The following is a 22,075-nucleotide window of genomic DNA, read 5'->3' on the forward strand; positions in this document are numbered from 1 at the left end:
CATAGACAAACACCGACAGTAGAATGGCCCATACTAAAGAGCTCAGTGACATTCAACGTGGCACCATCACAGGATGCCCCACCTTTCCAACAAGTCAGTTTGTCAAATTTCTGTCCTACTAGAGCTGCCCGGTCAACTGTAAGTGCTGTTATTGTGAAGTGGAAACAACAACAATGGCTCCGCTGTGAAGTGGTAGACCACACAAGCTCACAGATCAGGACCGCCGAGTGCTGAAGCGGTGGAGCAGTGGAAACACGTTCTCTGGAGTGATGAATTACACTTCACCATCTGGAGGTCCGATGGACAAATCTGGGTTTGGCGGATGACAGGAGAACGCTACCTGTCCCAATGCAGAGTGCCAACTGTAAAGTTTGGTGGAGGAGGAATAATGGTCTGGGGCGGTTTTTCATGGTCCGGGCTAAGCCCCTTAGTTCCAGTGAAGGGAAATCTTAACTCTACAGCATGCAATGACATTCCAGACAATTCTATGCTTCCAACTTTATGACAATGCCCCTGTGCACAAAGCATTGTCCAAACAGAAATGGTTTGTCGAGATAGGTGTGGAAGAACTTGACTGGCCTGCACAGAGCCCTGACCTCAACCCCGTCAAACACCTTTGGGATGAATTGGAACGCCGACTGCGAGCCAGGCTTAATCACCCAACATCAGTGCCTGACCTCACTAACGCTCTTGTGGCTGAATGGAAGCAAGTCCCCGTAGCAATGTTCCAACATCTTGTGGAAAGCCTTCCCAGAATAGTGGAGGCAGCAAACGGGGGACCAACTCCGTATTAATGCCCATGATTTTGGAATGAGATGTTCCACGAGAAGGTGCCCACATATAATTAGTCATGTAGTGTAGCTCTGAATCCACGATATGGCAGAGGTTGAAAAGCCATAACACATACGTTTTCACAACAACAGGTTATGGTCAATAATATCAAAGGTTGCACTGAAATCTAATAGTACAGCTCCCACAATCTTCTTGTTTTCAATTTCTTTCAACCAATCAGTCATTTGTGTCAGTGCAGTACATGTTGAGTGCCCTTTTCTATAAGCAGGGTGAAAGTCTGATGTTAATTTATTTACAGAGAAAAAACATTGTATTTGATCAAACACAATTTTCCCCTTCAGTTTGCTAAGAGCTGGCAGCAAGCTGATAGGTCTGCTGTTAGAACCAATAAAGGCCACTCTTCGGTAGCGGAATGACTTAGGATCCCTCCAGGCCTGAGAACAAAGACTTTCCTCTAGGCTCAGATAAAAAAAAAAAAGGAAATACCATTTTATTGGTCGCATATGAATGTTTAGCAGATGTTATTGTGGGTGTAGCGAAATGCTTGTGGTCCTAGCTCCAACCGTGCAGTAATATCTAACAATACACAACAATACACACATATAAAAGTAAAATAATGGAATTAAGAAATATAGAAATATACAGGAGGTTTACATATACTTAAGTTGGAGTCATTAAAACTCGTTTTTCAACCACTCCACAAAATTCTTGTTAACAAACTATAGTTTGGCAAGTCGGTTAGGACATCTACTTTGTGCATGACACAAGTAATTTTTCCAACAATTGTTTACAGACAGATTATTTCACTTATACTGTATCACAATTCCAGTGGGTCAGAAGTTTACATACACTAAGTTGACTGTGCCTTTAAACAGCTTGGAAAATTCCAGAAAATGATGTCATGCCTTTAGAATCTTCTAATAGGCAAATTTAAATAATTTGAGTCAATTGGAGGTGTACCTGTGGATGTATTTCAAGGCCTACCTTCAAAATCAGTTCCTCTTTGCTTGACATCATGGGAAAATCTAAAGAAATCAGCCAAGACCTTGGGAGCAATTTCCAAACACCTGAAGGTACCGCGTTCATCTGTACAAACAATAGTATGCAAGTATAAACACCATGGGACCACACAGCCGTCATATTGCTCAGGAAGGAGACGTGTTCTGTCTCCTAGAGATGACCGTACTTTGGTGTGAAAAGTGCAAATGAATCCAAGAACAACAGCAAAGGACCTTGTGAAGATGCTGGAGGAAACAGGTACAAAAGTATCTAAATCCACAGTAAAACGAGTCCTATATTGACATAACCTGAAAGGCCGCTCAGCAAGGAATTAGCCACTGCTCCAAAACCGCCATAAAAAAGACAGACTACGGTTTGCAACTGCACACGAGGACAAAGATCGTACTTTTTGGAGAAATGTCCTCTGGTCTGATGAAACAAAAATAGAACTGTTTGGCCATAATGACCATCGTTATGTTTGGAGGAAAAAGGGGGAGGCTTGCAAGCCGAAGAACACCATCCCAACCGTGAAGCACGGGGGTGGCAGCATCATGTTGTGGGGTTGTTTTGCTGCAGGAGGGGCTGGTGCACTTCACAAAATAGATGGCATCATGAGGAAAGGACAATTATGTGGATATATTGAAGCAACATCTCAAGACATCAGTCAGGAAGTTAAAGCTTGGTCGCAAATGGGTCTTCCAAATGGACAATGACCCCAAGCATACTTCCAAAGTTGTGGCAAAATGGCTTGAGGACAACAAAGTCAAGGTATTGGAGTGGCCATCACAAAGCTCTGACCTCAATCCTACAGAAAATTTGTGGGCAGAGCTGAAAAAGTGTGTGTGAGCAAGGAGGCCTACAAATCTGACTCAGTTACACCAGCTCTGTCAGGAGGAATGGGCCAAAATTCCCCCAACTTATTGTGGGAAGCTTGTGGAAGGCTATCTGAAACGTTTGACCCAAGTTAAACAATTTAAAGGCAATGCTACCAAATACTAATTGTGTGTATGTAAACTTCTGACCAACTGGGAATGTGATGAAAGAAGTAAAAGCTGAAATAAATCATTCTCTGAACTATTATTCTGACATTTCACATTCTTAAAATAAATTGGTGATCCTAACTGACCTAAGACAGGGAATCTTTACTATGGTTAAATGTCAGGAATTATGAAAAACTGAGTTTAAATGTATTTGGCTAAGGTGTATGTAAACTTCAGACTTCAACTGTACATAGAATAGTATATGTACAGCAATAGTTGAATCGCATGGACTTGACTGGAATGCTGTATATACTCTACAGTCATGGCCAAAAGTTTTGAGAATGACACAAATATACATTTTCACAGAGTCTGCTGCCTCAGTTTGTATGATGGCAATTTGCATATACTCCAGAATGTTATGAAGAGTGATCAAATGAATTGCAATTAATTGCAAAGTCCCTCTTTGCCAGGCATATTAACTGAATCTCCCAAAAACATTTTCACCGCATTTCAGCCCTGCCACAAAAGAACCAGCTGACATCATGTCAGTGATTCTTTCGTTAACACAGGTGTGAGTGTTGACGAGGACAAGGCTGGATATCACTCTGTCATGCTGATTGAGTTTGAATAACATACTGGAAGCTTCAAAAGGAGGGTGGTGCTTGGAATCATTGTTCTTCCTCTGTCAACCATGGTTACCTGCAAGGAAACACGTGCCGTCATCGTTGCTTTGCAAAAAGGGCTTCACAGGCAAGGATATTGCTGCCAGTAAGATTGCACCTAAATCAACCATTTATCGGATCATCAAGAACTTCAAGGAGAGTGGTTTAATTGTTGTTAAGAAGGCTTCAGGGCGCCCAAGAAAGTCCAGTAAGTGCCAGGACCGTCTCCTAAAGTTGATTCAGCTGCGGGATCGGGGCAGCACCAGTACAGAGCTTGCTCAGGAATGGCAGCAGGCAGGTGTGAGTGCATCTGCACGCACAGTGAGGCGAAGACTTTTGGAGGATGGCCTGGTCTCAAGAAGGGCAGCAAAGAAGCCTCTTCTCTCCAGGAAAAACATCAGGGACACACTAATATTCTGCAAAAGGTACAGGGATTGGACTGCTGAGGACTGGGGTAAAGTCATTTTCTCTGATGAATCCCCTTTCCGATTGTTTGGGGCATCCGGAAAAAGCTTGTCCGGAGAAGACAAGGTGAGCGCTACCATCAGTCCTGTGTCATGCCAACAGTAAAGCATCCTGAGACCATTCATGTGTGGGGTTGCTTCTTAGCCAAGGGAGTGGGCTCACTCACAATTCTGACTAAGAACACAGCCATGAATAAAGAATGGTACCAACACATCCTCCGAGAGCAACTTCTCCCAACCATCCAGGAACAGTTTTTTGACAAACAATGCCTTTTCCAGCATGATGGAGCACCATGCCATAAGGCAAAAGTGATAACTAAGTGGCTCGGGGAACAAAACATCAATATTGTGGGTCCATGGCCAGGAAACTCACCAGACCTTAATCCCATTGAGAACTTGTGGTCAATCCTCAAGAGGCGGGTGGACAAACGAAAATCCACAAATTCTGACAAACTCCAAGCATTGATTATGCAAGAATGGGCTGCCATCAGTCAGGATGTGGCCCAGAAGTTAATTGACAGCATGCCAGGGCGGATTGCAGAGGTCTTGAAAAAGAAGGGTCAACACTGCAAATATTGCCTCTTTGCATCAACTTCATGTAATTGTCAGTAAAAGCCTTTGACACTTGTGAAATGCTTGTAATTATACTTCAGTATTCCATAGTAACATCTGACAAAAATATCTTAAGACACTAAAGCAGCAAACTTTGTGGAAATTAATATTTGTGTCATTCTCAAAACTTTTGGCCACGACTGTACAGATGAAATGGGTAAAACAGTATGTAAACATTATTAAAGTGACCAGTGTTCCATTATTAAAGTGACCAGTGTGACAGATAAGAGTGGCTATTGAGTCAGCTACCATCCTCAGTAGCTTTCCATCTAAGTTGTCAATGCCAGGAGGTTTGTCCTTATTGATCGTTATTGAACAATTAATGATCCATTATGGATCATTATTGAACAATTTAAAAAAATCTATATCATTAATCTTGGCTTTGTACAGTTTGTTCTTATTTTTGTTGAGTTTTTCAATTTGCAGTATGTCAGACAGTCAGATGTGCAGGCAGACTTATTAGCCACTCCTTTTGCCCCATCTCCTTCAACCGTACAGTTTTTACATTTCTCATCAATCAATGGAGCCTTAACAGTTCTAACAGTCAGTATCATAACAGGTTATGTTGATCAATAATTGGAAGAAGCAATTTCATAAATTCATCAACTGCACGGTCTGGATGCTCCTTATTAATCACTTCAGACCAACAAATATTTTTAACATCATCCACATGAGAGTCACAGCAAAATATTGTGTTTATCTCTTATAAACTATTTTAGGCCCAGCTTTTGGAACTTTGGCTTTCCTGGATACAGCCACTATATTGTGATCACTGCATCAAATGGTTACGGATACAGTTTTAGAACAAAGTTATACAGTATTAGTAAAAATGTAGTCAATACATGTAGATGATGTTGTTCCTGTAGTGTTTGTAAACACCCTGGTAGGTTGATTAATAACCTGAACCAGATTACAGGCACTGAAGCTTCCTCTTGAGCGGACAGCTTGATGAAAACCAGTCAATGTTTAGGTCCCCAAGAAAGTATACCTCTCTGTTTATATCTCATACGCTATCAAGCATTTCCCACATATTATTTAGCTACTTACTGTTAGCCTAACACCCCAACAGTAAAGGCTTAAGATGTGCCAAGTGAACCTGCAACCACTACACTTCAAATAAGATCATCTCCAAGCATGACTTTTTATTTATCCTTTATTTAACTAGGCAAGTCAGTTAAGAACAAATTCTTATTTAGAATGACACCTACCCCAGCCAAACCCTAACGACACTGGGCCAATTTTGCACCGCCCTATGGGACTCCCAATCACGGCTGGTTGTGATACAGCCAAGGATCAAACCAGGGTCTGTAGTGGTGCCTCTAGCACTGAGATGCAATGCATTAGACCACTGCGCCACTTGGGAGCCCAAGAGGATATGGGATATGGCTCTGAATATATGACAGGGATATGACTCTGAATATTTACAGCAACACCTCCCCCATAAGCAATCCTGTCTCTTCTACAGATGTTATTTCCTTGTATTGCTGCTGCTGTATTATCAAATTAACTATCTAAATGAGTTTCAGAAATGGCTAATTTATGAATGTTATCTGATGTTAGCAAGTTATTGATTTCATGGACCTTATTATTGATTTCATGATCCTTTCTAAGCTACATATATTCATATAAAGGGATCGATATGATGGTGTTGATAATTTTCGGTCTATCATCGCAGCTCTACTAACACAGTTATTGACATGCAGGAGACCTGGTTCGAACCCAGTTAGTGTCAAGAGCAAGATTAAATAAGGAGTGGAACGGCTATCCTTAGAAGGGCCATGACAGGGCTATTCAACTATATTGTTATGTGGGCCATTTATTTTGTGACACTCCCTTCTAACACCACCTGTGATCACCATAGACGGAAATAGAAGGCACGTCCATGTTCCAGAGAGTCTTAGCTTCATAGCCAAAAACGGTTCAAATGCTAGAGCCAAATTCATAGCAGGAAAATAAATTAAACATGCCACATTGGCTTCAGAAACCGCCAGAAGCTTCCGATGACCACAGTGAGTGTTTGATTCTATCTATTCTCCTCTACCTTTCCTGGCTGACAAAGTACCAGGATGTTGTCTCTGGTTTTGAAACTACATTTAGAGAACTGAATTTGAAAACTGAATCTGAATGCATCTAAGAAGTTGAATATATTTTTTCCAAAACAATTTCTGATGGCACTGAAATCGCTTCATAGTTCTGCCAGACTGTAGGGCACTTCACCTGTGTGTACTTCACCTCTCTATCGCTATCTGGAAGGCCTCTCCTCCACTCCAAGTCATGGTTTCCAGTAATCCCAACAAAGACGTCATACTGTGAAAACTTTAGAGAACGTTCCATTAAGAGTCTCATTAGGTCACTAATGTGGTGTGCCTGAAATGTTTCCAAGAGACCATTACCTTAATGTCAAATAGAACTTACTCATGGGAAAGTTGCAAGAACATTCATGTGTACAAGGGTACAAGGGTTAGGAAAATATTCTATCAATGTCCCACCAAACATACACAGAACATAAGATATTAATGTTCTAGACACGTGAACATTGCAAGAACATTTATGTGTCCAAAAATAAATCAATACACATAACTACTTATTACTGTTGTCGAGCCAATCAAGGCCCTGATTGGTGAACCACTGATCGATTCACAGATCTTTGTCTTTTTTCCAGGTTAGGGATACTCATACGCACAGTGCTTTTAAGATACAGTGTTTTCAATTTACATATTTGACACACTTTAACATACATGATTACACTATGCATGTTCAATTAGTAATTATTATTCAACATATCCTGACCTGGGATTTGAACTTACAGCCTCTTAGTTCACAGTACTTATTTTTGCTATTTATGGGCTTTCTGGGTAGTTGTTTAATGTTGGAGGGGCATATTAACCTGTTTTAATGATACTCCTGAATCACTACGATCAATAAAATATTTTCTTGAGTGTACTTTTAACAGAGCTGAGATTTAATTCAAAGTGCATTCACCCCATTGCTTACACCTATCAAGTTGTTTCAGATCTACACGTGCGTAGGGAGAAGGGGTTAGGGTTTCTTCTGGACAGGGCCTAACTATCACTAGCGCAATAAACACGTCCTAGAGATATACATTATTGGGAGAGTGGCTAGGGAATATTCATCTAACCCTCAGAAAACTGTACACATGAATGTTCTTGCAAAGTCCCATAAAAGTTGCCTAGAGAATTACTGTTGTAACCACGTTCTAGATAAGTTCTGTTTGGCATTAAGGGAATGTTCTCCTACCTTTAACACTAAAACATGTTACCCTAACTAACGGAAAACTGGACACAAACATTAGGGGAACATTACGGATAACATTACGGGTAACATCGCTCTCCCTAGATGTGTTAGCTGGGATCTCTATGTTTATGGTTTAAGAGGGTATGTTAATCCATCATGTTTGTGAGAGAGGGCTATTGATATCGCTTCATCTCATGTGAGGATCCTCATCAATTTGGACTCATGGCTAAACAGTTCGTTCGCCAACTTCGTCACCTCATTCATAGACCACATCTGTGGAATTGTATTGAGAACTGGCACTGTTAGCATCATCCTTTTGAATGCTCCTCTAGTCAGTTGCGTGAGTATGTAATTAGTAGTATGTAATGGGGAAATATGCATGTTCCAACAAGAAGTTTAGCGTCTTGTATCCTCATCTCTTTGGATTTTTTCTGTCAGAGAAATACACATTTATTGGTGACTGGCAAATAATGGAATTAACTTCTCCCAAGAGTAAAAATGTACGTTCTCAGTTTACACTTAGACCCATTTGGAACAATGTTGGTCCTTTTGATGTAATGGTGTACAGCGTTGAACAGGTTGCTAAACAGAAGTTCCTAGATTAGAAAAGGACATTCAATGTTAATGTTATGGATCTCCATTTTTATTTTCAAGGTTCAGGTCTCTTTTTTAAAGGTTATTTCTAAGAACTACATCTCAACTATTGTAGCATATGGTGTGCATGGCTCAAAGGGCAAGTAATACCATGTTATGTGAAAGCAATGTCTAGCAGCCCACTGTATGCGCTTAAGGGTGCAAGGAGTTTTTGACAGGTAGATAGAAAAGAGAGTCTAATTACAAATATTAAGTGTGAGAGGGAGGAGTTGTCTGCAACATTAGACTAGGATAGGCTTAGCTACAGCGCTCTGCACAGTTCACTGCAAAACGTATTATATTTTACAAAAATTCATGCCACTCCATTTAGTATGATATGTTACTTTACATTAGATAACATTACATTGGCCTACGTAAATCCGGGACACTCAGATTAGTATGATATATTGCGTTTGGTATGAACATAGGTTACGTAAGGCAAAAACAAAAGGAGGGTGGTTGGTCAGGGTGGATGGGTTGGTATATAACGCTATTGTCTAGCAACACAAAGGTTGCGTTTTTGAATCTCATCATGGACAATATCAGCTTTTTAGCAACTTTGCAACTACTTTCTACTTTTTAGCTACTTTGCAACTACTTAGTATATTAACTAACCCTTCCCCTAACCTAACCTTAACCCTTTAACCTTACTCCTAAACCTAACCTTAACCCTAACCTTACCCCCTGGCATATCATAATAAAGCAGTAGAGCCTAATATATCACACTAAAGCAGTCAAACATAATATATCATATTAAACAATCAAGACATAGGATACTATACATCCTGCAATTCGGATTATATTGTACGACTACTATTACATTAGTAAGCCAATGTAATGTAACCTAAGATAAAGTAACATTTCATACTAAGTAGAGCCCCATAGTGGAGGTGTCATCATACCCATAAAACCTAACGGTCAAACAGGAAATGTTTCCAATCGTTTTTCCACCATTCATTTTTCCCATAGGGAATTTTAGAAACACTTAAAATAAGTTATGTTTGCCTTGTGGATACAGGCGAATATATTGATAAAAGTCACCTTGTCCTTGAAAGATTTACACCATTATCAAAATGTCACGCCAGAGTAAGCCTACTCGAAACACAGCTGTTATTTTAAGTGTTTCTAAAATCCCCTATGAGAAAAATGTATGGTAGAAAAAGGATAGGAACCATTTCCTTGTTTGACTGCTAGGTTTTATTGGTATTATGACACATACTGTGGTACTCTATGGAATGGCATGGATGTTAGTAAAATAAAATTTGTTTTGCTCTGAGACCAGGTTGCTCTGCATCACAGGTATTGGCTCCAGGTAGGACCCCTGCAGTTTTAACTAAATGACTGCCCCAGAATAATGGACCAGCTTTGTTAGAATAGAATTGTCAGTTGTGAGCTTAACATTTCTGGTAGTGGATTTTAGGGAGGATTTTTTTGGTACGATTTGAGAATGTAAAGATTTTTCTAACAATTTTAGTAACACACTTGTCTATACTAAAAATGTATAAATGAAAAGCTCTATAAATTAGCTAATAACTGTTTTAGTTTTTTTGCATTGGGGAAATCCCAGTTGGCACTCTGCTCATAGCTTGTACATGTAGAGACAGACCAAAATCTGTCAAAACAAATGATCTTCCTATACAAGGGTGTGAGGATGAGATAATATTCTCGGTTGATAGGGATCTCAACTGATTTATATACAGTACAGTTAGCCCTTGTGTTAGATACTACTTACAGTGTCTTTTATTTTTTCATATTTGACATGGTTTTGGAAACATGAATGGGCACGTGTCTTCTGAATGGCAGATAAACTGTAACAAACCTTTCTAAGCAGGGTTGAACTTTATTGGCATACAGGTCTAATGGTCTAGATCAACTATTAAACTGTGTTGACATATATTCATCTTCCTAAATAAACAGTAATATTTGTTTCTGATAATGTCATATTCCAAAGGTGTCAAACCAGCAGTGATTCTACTTTTGTGCCATGCCTGTGATCCATTTTAAACTGAATTTGTGATCCCCTAGTCTTTTTAACCCTAGTCACCTCTTTAGCTGCAGACTAACTAGGAACTGGCCATGACTTAGTAGACTAGTGGATACTGGCACACCATTTGGGAACCACTGAGACTAAGTTTAACACGTGGGATGGTCTGTTCTAAAAATCCTGCTACATTTTTGGATTTATCTTTTTTGTTACGCAATGTTTGTAATGGAACAGTGGTGTCAATTGTATTCCGGGTTCTCAGAAAAAATAATGTTTTATACTAGATGAGCGGAACTAAAGATGAAACGTTAGTTAGCCGTGAGCGAGTTTCAATTTGGAAACTAGTAACCCACTAGCAGAAAGAGTCCTTTGTGAGACGGAGATGTTGACGTCAAATGAACGCTGTGAAGACATAAATTCATAGTTTAGCTAGAACAACACAACATAGGGAGGATGAGCCCTGGTATCCTCCCCCTGTCTCCAAACTTGTATAACTAATTAGGGGTTTGCCATTAATAAGTTAAACTGACCAAGCCTGTCCTCTTGTTTGCACATGGTAGCCTTGTATCCACACAGTTGACTGACCAGACCAAAGGGATATCTGATACATACTATCATACAAATTACAATATGTTGGAGATGCTTGAATACAGCCATTACCAGGTGAGTTTTACCATTACCAACTGTTTTGGGGGGTTTGGTTTTCTATCAGTATGCAGTATTACTATCAGTGTTAGTGTCACTTGTATATTGTCATATTTATGTATGTACTATATTTGTACAAACATAAATAAATACATTGAATTCATGACATTGTCCTCAGGGCACTGTATAGTTCACTGTCACTGAGTAAAAGAAAGAAAGGAGCGTATAACTGGAGGCTGTGATTGAAAAGGTTTGGCTTAATGTTTATGATTGTACAATCCATGTGTTGATCTTCAGACATGCATTCAAGTCAGAAGATCAATCCACAGAATCTCACAGATCTTTATTGGGAGACATTTTACAAAGAACAAAGCCACATTTCACTGGATAACTATACGTTTCCATAGGATAAGATGGTCTACCCCAGGAACCTCATTACCGACACTGAACAAAACTAACTTTGGAAAAATGTTCACCGTCTTCCAACGTCTCTCATTTCCCCCCCACCAAGGTGCAGACCCATCTGGAGAACCCCACCAAGTACCACATTCAGCAGGCCCAAAGACAGCAGGTGAGGCAGTACCTGTCCACCACCCTCGGGGGTAAGCCTGGCAGCCAGGCCAGCAGCCTGCAGTGCCACAGCCAGCCCCCGGAGCACGGGATGCCCCCCGGCCCAGGCAGCAGTGCCCCCAACAGCCCCATGGCCCTGCTGACCCTCACCTCAAACTGCGAGAAGGAGGTAGGCATAAAAGAGAGGACACAGAGATCCAATGCATATACCATTCCCACTGGTTTTTCATTTTGATCTCACAATGGATTTATAACTACTTCAGGAATATGGTGAACTGGGTACAAAATACATATAGATTTCTGGTACACCTTTCAATGTTGTCTATCAGAACATTATTTTAACACAAATCTGGTACTTTAGGTTGGTTTATAATGTTTTTGTTTTATTTTTACAGATGGACGATGTCATTGATGACATTATTAGCTTGGAAACAAGTTATAATGATGATATTCTTGGATTTATGGACCCCGGCCTCCAGATTACAAATACAGTAAATTTACATCCTTCCCAATACAAACAACCTTTTCAAATGTTAAGTGCAATAGCAATCACTGTAATATTAAGGCAGTACAACACATTTACTGAAAAGGAACTACAGCTTTGCATGCTATAGAATATCAATATCTTTCTGACATGTTGCACTGCAATCATTGAATGTTCTGTTCCTTTCCCCAGCTCCCTATATCTGGTAACCTTCTGGACATGTATGGAAACCACGGACTTACCAGCAGTAACTCCTGCCCTGGTAGTTTATCCAACATAAAAAGGGAATTCTCAGGTACATTTTTGGTCTGCCGAGTATAACCAATAATTGACACGACACCATCAGCAAAGCATCTCCATATTAAATATTGTCAACCCTGTCAAATCCTAAATAGATCTTTTTTTTATTTGTTTATGAAACCATCGTAGTGATATACCAATAGTATACTAATAATATACTAATACTAACAGTTAAAGAAGCATATATGCGTCAATATTGTGTGCAATTTGTAAAATGCATAACATACTGTTAGCTATAAATAAAAAAAATTACAAACAATTTACCAATACTCAAGCTCCTGGCATGATGAACATACTTGACAAGACTGCATCCTGTGGCCAGTTTGACAACTACCAAAGGCCTGAGGGCTTTCCAGTTGGTACGTTGTTACTAGATTTTCACATTTTCAAACCATTGTTTATTTCCCTTTTTTTAAATACATTATTAAACTATTTTCATGGTGGCTCACTAACGTACCTGAACTAAAATGTCAGTGGGGATTCATAATAATCGATCTCAGATTGGATATTTTTGTGATATGCAGCATGAAAGGCAGTTATTTACAATTGCCTCTGTAAAGTATTTTGTGTATATTGACAAATTAGATCTATGTATCAGTAAAAATGTAGTTAAGATACCCAATGGGTTACATGAATGGTGTTTAGCTAGAAAAGGGTTGTAACCATCTTGAATTTGTAAGAAATAAGACACCTTCACTTGTCACTCAAAAGTGTTTCCCTTCCGTCCAGAAGCTGAGGTCCGAGCGATGGCCAAGGAGAGACAAAAAAAGGACAACCACAACTTAAGTGAGTTTCTTCGGCGAAGAGGAGTAATCAGTTATTTGGGATACATTGGTATTTTTCAAGTGTTGATTTGCATGTGTCCTCACGTTATATTATAACTCACTCCTTATTTTCTGCTTTTCTTCACCCTGTAGTTGAACGAAGAAGGAGGTTCAACATCAACGATCGAATCAAAGAGCTTGGAACCTTGATTCCTAAGTCAAATGATCCGTAAGTAGCCCAGTTTATCGACCAAAAATGTTGGCGTCCTCCAGAGGACATACGTCTTCATGCAGTTTAAGGATGCTTAGTTGCTACACGCTGACTGTAGACTATTGTCCCCTGCGGTCCCCTAGGGACATGCGCTGGAATAAGGGCACCATTCTGAAGGCCTCGGTGGACTACATCAGGAAGCTGCAGAGGGAGCAGCAGAGAGCCAAGGAGCTGGAGCTTAGACAGAGGAGGCTGGAGCATGCAAATCGGCATCTGCTGCTGCGCATACAGGTACGCACCACCAGAGGGAGCCAGTGAGCGTAGCACAAGGGCACCTTGAGAAGAAAAAAAGTTATACTTAAATCTCCTGGAAATGTATAGCCAGTATAAGTATCTATGTGTTCTTGTGTTTTCTGTGTGTCTGTGTAGGAGTTGGAGATGCAGGCACGGGCTCATGGTCTTGCGGTTGTGCCGTCCCCTTCCCTCTGCTCCTCTGAGCTGATGGCCCGAGCCATCAAGCAGGAGCCCATCCTAGGAGACTGTCCGTCAGACCTGTACCAGAAGTCAGGCCCCGACATGTCCCCTACCACCACACTAGACCTCAACAACGGCACCATCCACTTCAATGACAGCCCATTGGATGCAGGGGAACCAAGGGCCTATGGCTCCAACAAGGCCTCCACTAAACTGAAGGACATAATAGACAACCCCCTGTCACCCATATCATCCCTTCTGTCCTCAGTGTCTCCAGACGCCTCCAACAGCAGCGGCAGCAGGCGTAGCAGCAGCTCAAGCATGGAGGAGAATAATCATGGTTGTTAGCACTGCCCACGAGCTCAAGTCACACTCATATTTTAGCATATTGTTATTACTGTTATTGTTATTACTAGGTTCTGCTATGATCTATTCCATGAGACTTCTCTGCTAGCATCCTAAGATGTCCTCCAGCTTTCCTTCCCTTGTCCACAGACATTCTGTCTTTTGCTTTTGTTTGTTTTACAATGTCATTGTGTCATTGTTCTCTTTCTGGAACCAAACCTGACGGTTCAGATTAGGCTACTCTACTCCTAAACTGACTGCTGAGATTGACTGTACAATAAGATGAACTATTCATGCGTGAATTATTTGAGAGAAAGTGCACAACAACATGACAAGATTAGATTTTTTTTCATATCATGACTATTTGTTAAATTAGAGTTTAAAACATTTGTTTATTACAGTATATGATATCATACAGAAATATATATTTAGTTGAATACTTTGTTAATTAACTGATAATAACATTGTACTAAGCATTTAAGATGAGATAAGACTTCTTACCCTTAAATTAAATTCAGAAGCAATGGTTTGAAAGCCACAATTTTATTTTTGTGAATAAGAAACAACTTTCAGGAACAATGAATGCCCTTTTAATGCTGAAGTGAAGATATTTGTACAAAACAACATTGTAAATATAAACATTTTGTAAAACTGTTTTGTTTGTTTTTTTAATGAGTAGGTCTTTAATTAAGTGAACACATTTTATTTTGATTCCCCTGGCTATTACCATATAATTTACATCTGTGCTCTTATCCCATACAAAGTTGTAATGCACATGAAGATAACATTTTGAACAGTTCAAACAGATATTTAGCTCAGAAGGAGCACCTGCCAGTATTGTTCTTGTATGTCAGAGTGCTGAAATACTATACCTAATATTACTTTATAATCACTAATATTATTTCCTAATATAACTTTCTATAAGACCACTATATGGTTGACTGTAGGAGCTAGCCCATTTATAAAATAATGTAGTTGATGGAACCAACACATTCCCTATTTCATGTCTTCTGAGCCCCTTATCTGACCTAACCTGAATATGAATGTTATTATGTATTGTGTTGTGCCACTCAGTTCTCTACTTGCTCTAATCATGTGGTTGGTGGACCCGTGTACGAGGGTCAGAAGTATGAAGTGATTTTTGTTGTACTGTCTATCATTGTGTTATCTTAGGTGGCAGGTAAGCTGAAAACATTATACAGTTTAGTATCAGTGGAGCTCTGGAACAAGTGCCTTTCATTTCAGAAGAGTTAGGGGTAGTTTAAAATGCATTTACTGAACCTCAATATACATATTTTGTACAATATTAAAGTGCATTGTGCTTTAAAAAATGTGTTTGTAATTATGTATGTAAGACAACAAATGATTAAGTTCTTAAAAATGATTTAATGGAGAAGAAAAAGTGACATTAAAAATATCAATAGCAATACATAGTCATAAAACATACAGTTTTGATGAAAATCCCTTTTTGTAATGTATTAGTAGAACTGTGAGGGGTTGGTATTGTTCAATACGACAAGACAGGACATGCTATTTCCAATCAAATCAATCTGAAAAATCAACAGCACCAACAAATATCCTCTACAACTATGAAAAATTTTGAGCATTCCAGATATCTGTGCCAATATGCAGAAATGACACATCCTTGTTTCAATAATTTCAATCATTCAACATAAATCATCTACAGCAATACAACGTCTTTGGACCAGTTCAAGTCACTGTAGTCGCTGCTCATTACACCACTTCTCAAACGCTCTGTACAGGCTTTCATCACCCGTGTCATTGAAGATCTCTGCAGATGGAGAGAGGAACGGGATTGTTAACACCATCTTTGAAAATATATGCATTTTAAAAAAAATCTTTGTTAATGTGCTGAACTCTGGTTGACAAATTAATTTCTATCTCCTTACCTGCATGCCCTAGGCCAATGGGTAGAGGCATCCTGACCAGTCCACCAGAGTGCTTCAGCCTCTCACAAAGTGAGTGCTGCACCAGCGCCAAAGTAACGTCCTGATGCCACACAGGCAGCTCCAGCCCCACCATGCAGCCTATAACCCGCAGCTTTTCTTCCTCTGTCATGAGGCCTCTCTCACGGGCCACGTACACCATGTAGGACATATCGATGTTGACCGCCTCTCCGTGCAGCAAGGATGGGAGCACCTTCTGCAATCAAGAGGGTCAGTGTTCAGCATTCAGTACTATATGCATGCACAACTCTCTAGAGTGGAGTGTTGCACAGAGCCACGCCGTTTCTAGTCACTAGCTAACATGAACAGGTGTGAGTAAACTTGACACCATGCTCATCTAGCACATAACTACACTCAAAATGGAACAAGAGGTGACAAACGTGACAGGATGACATAATGATTCAAACCCAGTTACATGCAGTAGATCATGTAAATATTTGGCTTTGTTGTAATTTAAGGTGCAGAGGAACATAATTGATTCTACTGTACCATTTCCAGCTCTGGGCTGATAATGTGACCAAAGTCTACCAGTCTGTCCAAATCGTCCTCCCACAGGTTGGGGGCCAGCTCCTCTAGCATGGCTTCTATGGCCACGCGTGTGGACACGGAGGCAGCGTCTTTGTTGTCACCCTGAAGACGGCTGTCAGACTGGAACTTGGAGTCCAACAGGAACGGACCGTGGGTCTCCAAAAGCTCAAAGAGACCTCTGTGTTTCATCAAGGCCATCTGTAGAGCATACGTTTACATTACATTTACATGAAATAGTACATAAATCAGATCTACAGAGCCAAATGAGCATTAACATATTCTCTAAGACTGATGATGTATATTGCTCTCTACAGTATAAAGTCAGATAGTACATTATTGTATCTTAAAGCTAGAATCTTTAGTTGTTACATACATTTTTGGACTTATATAAGTATATATATATATACACCCATTGATTTTTTTAAAAGAATATAACTTATAAATGCTTCATGAGCTTAGTTCAACTGTCATACCCCATCAGAGCCCAAAATGCAAGCTCCAATGTTTGTAAACAAAGTAAATATCAACAAACCCTGTATAGCCTCAAAACATGGTTAAAACTATAAGTTTGATATCATGGATGGTCAGTCTTTGCATCCATAGCCGGGTCTATGAATTTGCGAGTGGTTACATCCCTCAGCTTTTTACCATAACACAGATGGGGTGACCGCTTTGTTTTTGTTTAAATTAAGGATTCTATTTTTAAGTTCATGTACAGTCATATATCCAATCCATATGTGTTGCTGTCGGGCATTGCTGCTCTACCTTTAACATTTCGGCCAGCCCATTGGAGATGTGTCTTCGAGAAACAGTTTGAATGAAAGACAGGTCTAGGAAAGCAGCCACCGGGGGTATGTAACCACCCAGCTTATTTTTACAGTTGGCAAAGTTCACCCCAGTCTTTGCCCCCACGCTGGCATCGACATAGGAGAGGAGGGTGGTAGGGACGCGGATGTAGGGGGTGCGTCTCCTGTAGAGGGAAGCCGCCAGGCCCACGATGTCCAGGCAGACCCCTCCGCCAATAGCAATGATGGGCTCTGTGCGTCTGTCCAGGGAGAACTTATGGACCTCCTCCAGGATCTTCATCACCAGCTCCATGGACTTGTTTTCCTCGGTGGTGGTCAAGGGCAGGATCCTGTAGAGAACATTACGAGCCTCAAAGTAGTCTGTGAGCTGGCAGCCATAGAGGTTGTAGACGGTCTGGTCCATGACCACGAAGCGCCTCAGGGGCTTGGTGCTGATGCTGCTCGTCAGGGCCTCCTGCTGCTGGGGGTCCCTGATGTGGCCCAGGAGCAGGGTGTCGTTGCTGGGGTCCAGCAGACCCAGGGACTCAATCACCTTGTAGGTGAAGACGATGGGACTGACCACTGTCCAGGAGGTGCCTTGCTCCGTGGTGCTCTCATAGCTGGAACATGATGTATTTGTTTGAGTTGCCAGATTGTACAGTATAGTACAGTATGTACAGTATATGTTTGGAGAACAAAGCCTGGGGGTAAATGTAACTTCACACCATTTCACTTTTCTGTGGTGGAAGCTAAATAATGTGGAAGAAATGTGTTTGCAAATGACTATGATAGTGTCGTCTGGCTGGGTAAACAGTGTGACAACTCTTCACATGGTGAAATAAATATTCCCTGTATATCACTGTATAGTGGATCTAAGAACAAAACGAATGTAGATGTATAAACCATGAACCTGATTTGTTATACATGTTATACCTTATAACGTTTTAATTCATTTTGTTAAATTGCAGACCTTAATTATATTTTAATAAAAGTTTTTACTCACATTTTGGCAGCTGATACTCGACCCTTCAGGTTTTTATTAAAACTCTTTACCGTTTTGCGTTTCCATGTACCATTGACTTGAACTAAATGAAACTCGTTATTCTTTACCACTGCAATATTGTGACATTGCAGTGGCTCTTCCACATGTGTCTTCCCGGTGATTGCAACATACGACATATTATGAATTGGAAGACAATGAGTGACAGATACGGAGTCAAGAAATAGAGCATCATGTCCATCTCTTATTACTGTCTGTATATATACTCGACACTCGACAGAAGATCACCAAGGGAGGAGCTATAATGATCAGTGTGCTTACAAAAGTGTTGCTAAAACCCTGAAACGGTTCAAATGTAGCCTACACGGACTTTACACGTGGCCCCACGTGATCGGTTCTTATACAATTTGGTTCAGTGACGTAAAGAAGGTAGAGATTTATGTAAGAGGGAATTACAATTTTTTTTTATATAGAAAATGTTTAGGCTGCTTAATAAAATAATCACTGCAATTAATTGTAAGCAGCTTCTGACTCCACATCAATACATATTTAATGTGTAACTGCATGTGATCACACATCTATATCTAAGTCAAGTCTTTAAGTTCCCTCGAAATATGCAAAATGCAAGGTACAAACATTTGCAAATGAACATGTAAAAAGTAAAAACGTAAAAGTAAAAACATTTTTTTAATAACTGGTAGGCAGCCTGTGAGGATCATGTATTTAGCCTACTTCTGACCCTACCTCAGACTTGTTTCCTATATCCAGAAAATCTGCTCTCAGTAGGACAACTGATGAACATGAGAAAGAATTTGGGGATCATTTGACATCTTTCTATCAGCGTTAGTCTACCATGTTTTTGTGTGTGCCAAATTTACTTTAAGGTAATAACATTTTCGTTTAGTTGATGTATGTTAAGTTATAGCAACAGTTAAAGGACAAAGTGTGTGTTTGTGGCACCAGATTAATGTTCACAGGTCAACCTTACCAGCCACTGTATTACAAGCAAATTCAGTTTACACACTTGGATTTTCACACTTGTGGATGCCTGATAGACAGGACAGCTCGTAAGGTTCAAAAGTCCCAGGACAGATACAGTAGCGCATGACTTGGCATGCAATTATACAGTCTTTCAGCTCCGTTGACATAGTCTACAACAGAAGACTGGTTTGTGCCCACTTGATGACAGTAAAAATACCCTCACTATGGAGAATACACTTTGTTGGGAAAGGTTTACACTAAAAGTTTGCCACTGATAGAATATCGGTCACGGTTTTCTAGGAAAAATGCATCGTTTTTTCGGCGTGTTTCATAAGTCATCAAAACCAATTTACAAAACAGAAACGGGTTTTTAGGTAACGTTAGAGATAGTCCCTGCTGCTTCGCAAGCCGCTTTTGTGGGACCTAACCGAGTTGACTACTTGTTGAGAATTTTGTTTTACGAACGTCGTGGGCATTCACCATGCACGCTGCCAAAGGTATGGTCGAGATACAATGCCATTATGTTGACGTTTTAATTGATTATTTTCCCAGCGTTGCGTAGCGGAGCGGGCACCCTTGAAATGCATGTCGATCTTTTTTTTCTCTCTGAAACTCGAATGAACAACCTGGTTTCAGAGCATTTCCTATTATTTTGAACGTTATTTTGCAATCCTTATTTTATCTTAGTATTTGTTACGTTTCGTATGGTATTTATTCACTTGTGGATGTCAGTCACCCATTTCGTACAACATGTGACGAATTACAATTCGTACAATATGTGACGAATTACAATTCGTATTATATGTTACAAATGTACTAAACATACTACATGTTACGAATTTACAAAATGTAGAATATTTAGAAAATTAGAAAAACGTACACTATGTTACAAATATGTAAAATGTATGATATGTTACGAATTGTAGCTAGGTGGCTAGGTTGCTAACATTAACTAGCTGGCTAATGTTAGTTAGGCTAGGGGTTAGGGTTAAGTTTAGGAGTTAGGTTAAAGGGTTTCTTAAGGTTAGTTTTAGGGGAAGGGTTAGCTTCCATGCAAAGTAGGTCAAAAGTAATACATAGTTGCTAATTAGCTACAATGCTATAGTTGTCCAAGATTAAATTCGAACTCACAACCTTTGGCTATACGTCCACCCATCCACCTGACCAAACACCATTCTTTCGTTTTTGCCTTAAGAAACCATCTGTCTTTGTAACCATAGCAAACGTAACATATAATACTAATTTAAGTGTCCTTGATTTACATTTATTATGTTACGTCTAGCCTATGAGACCATGCTGGAATGATGTTGTTGATAGGCTAGGCTACATAGTTGCTGTCTGTAGGATGCAGGAGGGCAAATATCAACTGGAAAGATGACAGGAAACTTGAACATAGTCTACACATAATCGATTCCCAGTTAGCAAAATGACGTTGAAAATGCGTATTTTCCAGACGTTGAAATTATGTACATTTTCGTCTCTGAATGAAAGTTGAACATACATCTTTTCCGGATGTTAAAAATACATTTTTTTCGGATGTTGAAAATACATATTTTCCGGACATTGAAAATACATATTTGACTGACCTTGAAAATACGTATTTTTTGGTCATTGTTCCTATGGGCAAATTTCAACCGTATATATACATGTAAATGAAGAAAACATATCACATTGCATTTTTAAAAATTAAAATAGGAAAATGGAGCAAACTGAAGATTGCATTATGGAATATGTATTATTACTCCCATTTGTCACATGCACTTATGTTAACTTTTTCAAAAGCTTTAGAACTGCCAATGATCATCTTCAAAGTTTTCAAACCAACAGAAAAAAACAACAGAACACTTCAACTACAATTACATTCTCAGTAACGGTTACAGAAATGTGTTTCTTGTTATGACTGTGATATTTGGTTCTACCTTAGTTGAATGCACTGACCGTAAGTCGCTCTAGATAAGAATGTTTGCTAAAAGCCCAAAATGTAAATGTAAAAAGATTTAGCCAGTATCACAAGTTTGACAGCATGGTACAGCACAGTACAGTAGAGTTCAAATCAAATCAAGTGCAACCTCTATTGCATGCCACACTGCATTTTCCCACCTTGACAAAAGGAACAGCTACGTGAGAATGGTATTCATTGACTACAGTTGAGCGTTCAACAACATAATTCCCTCAAAGCTCATCACTAAGGTTAGGACCCTGGGCCTCCCCCATGTGGAAAGGGTAGGTAACAACACATCTGCCACGCTGATCCTCAACACGGTGGCCCCTCAGGGGTGCGTGCTCAGTCCCTTCCTGTACTCCCTGTTCATGTCACGCTCTGACCTAGGAGAGCTGTGTTTTCTCTCTTTAGCTAGGCCAGGGTGTGATAGGTGGGTGGGCATTCTATATTTCGTTTTCTGTTTTGGCCAGGTATGGTTTCCAATCAGAGGCAGGTGTCTATCGTTGTCTCTGATTGGAAGCCATACTTAGGCAGCCTTTTTCCTTTAGTTTTTGTGGGTAGTTGTTTTCCGTTTTGTGACACAAAGACATTTGTGAAGGAGGTACAACAACGCCTATTCCCCCTCAGGAGATTGAAAAGATTTGGCATGGGTCCCCAGATCTTGCCAGTTGGTTGGCGCTCTGAGTACATGACCTAGT

At 40.0% G+C, this 22,075-nt stretch overlaps 2 protein-coding genes across 5 annotated transcripts; one reads left to right on the top strand and one right to left on the bottom strand.

The window, feature by feature from the left end:
• Nucleotides 1–10,644: 10,644 nt before the first annotated feature.
• Nucleotides 10,645–15,505, top strand: LOC115150869 (microphthalmia-associated transcription factor-like). Of its 4 annotated transcripts, none has more exons than XM_029694628.1 (9): nt 10,646–11,044; nt 11,538–11,765; nt 11,992–12,087; nt 12,273–12,375; nt 12,656–12,739; nt 13,110–13,166; nt 13,298–13,373; nt 13,499–13,646; nt 13,785–15,505. In XM_029694628.1, exons 1-9 carry the CDS (start codon nt 11,012–11,014, stop codon nt 14,175–14,177), a joined length of 1,218 nt encoding a protein of 405 aa, XP_029550488.1. In that variant the 5' UTR covers nt 10,646–11,011; the 3' UTR covers nt 14,178–15,505. The 4 variants fall into 4 exon arrangements, with proteins under 4 accessions (XP_029550490.1, XP_029550491.1, XP_029550488.1 ...); XM_029694629.1 differs by having other exon boundaries at nt 10,647–11,044; nt 13,113–13,166; XM_029694630.1 differs by lacking the exon at nt 12,656–12,739 and having other exon boundaries at nt 10,645–11,044.
• A 35-nt stretch (nt 15,506–15,540) lies between these two features.
• Nucleotides 15,541–18,915, bottom strand: LOC115150868 (2-epi-5-epi-valiolone synthase). Its single transcript, XM_029694627.1, has 5 exons — nt 18,458–18,915; nt 17,435–18,074; nt 16,631–16,867; nt 16,085–16,337; nt 15,541–15,966 (listed from the first exon to the last, which is right to left on the bottom strand). The coding sequence occupies exons 1-5, from the start codon at nt 18,631–18,633 to the stop codon at nt 15,890–15,892; spliced, it is 1,383 nt and encodes a 460-aa protein (XP_029550487.1). The 5' UTR covers nt 18,634–18,915; the 3' UTR covers nt 15,541–15,889.
• Nucleotides 18,916–22,075: the final 3,160 nt, after the last annotated feature.

This window comes from Salmo trutta, chromosome 16, assembly GCF_901001165.1.
Source record: "Salmo trutta chromosome 16, fSalTru1.1, whole genome shotgun sequence".
NCBI classification, from domain to species: Eukaryota; Metazoa; Chordata; class Actinopteri; order Salmoniformes; family Salmonidae; genus Salmo; species Salmo trutta.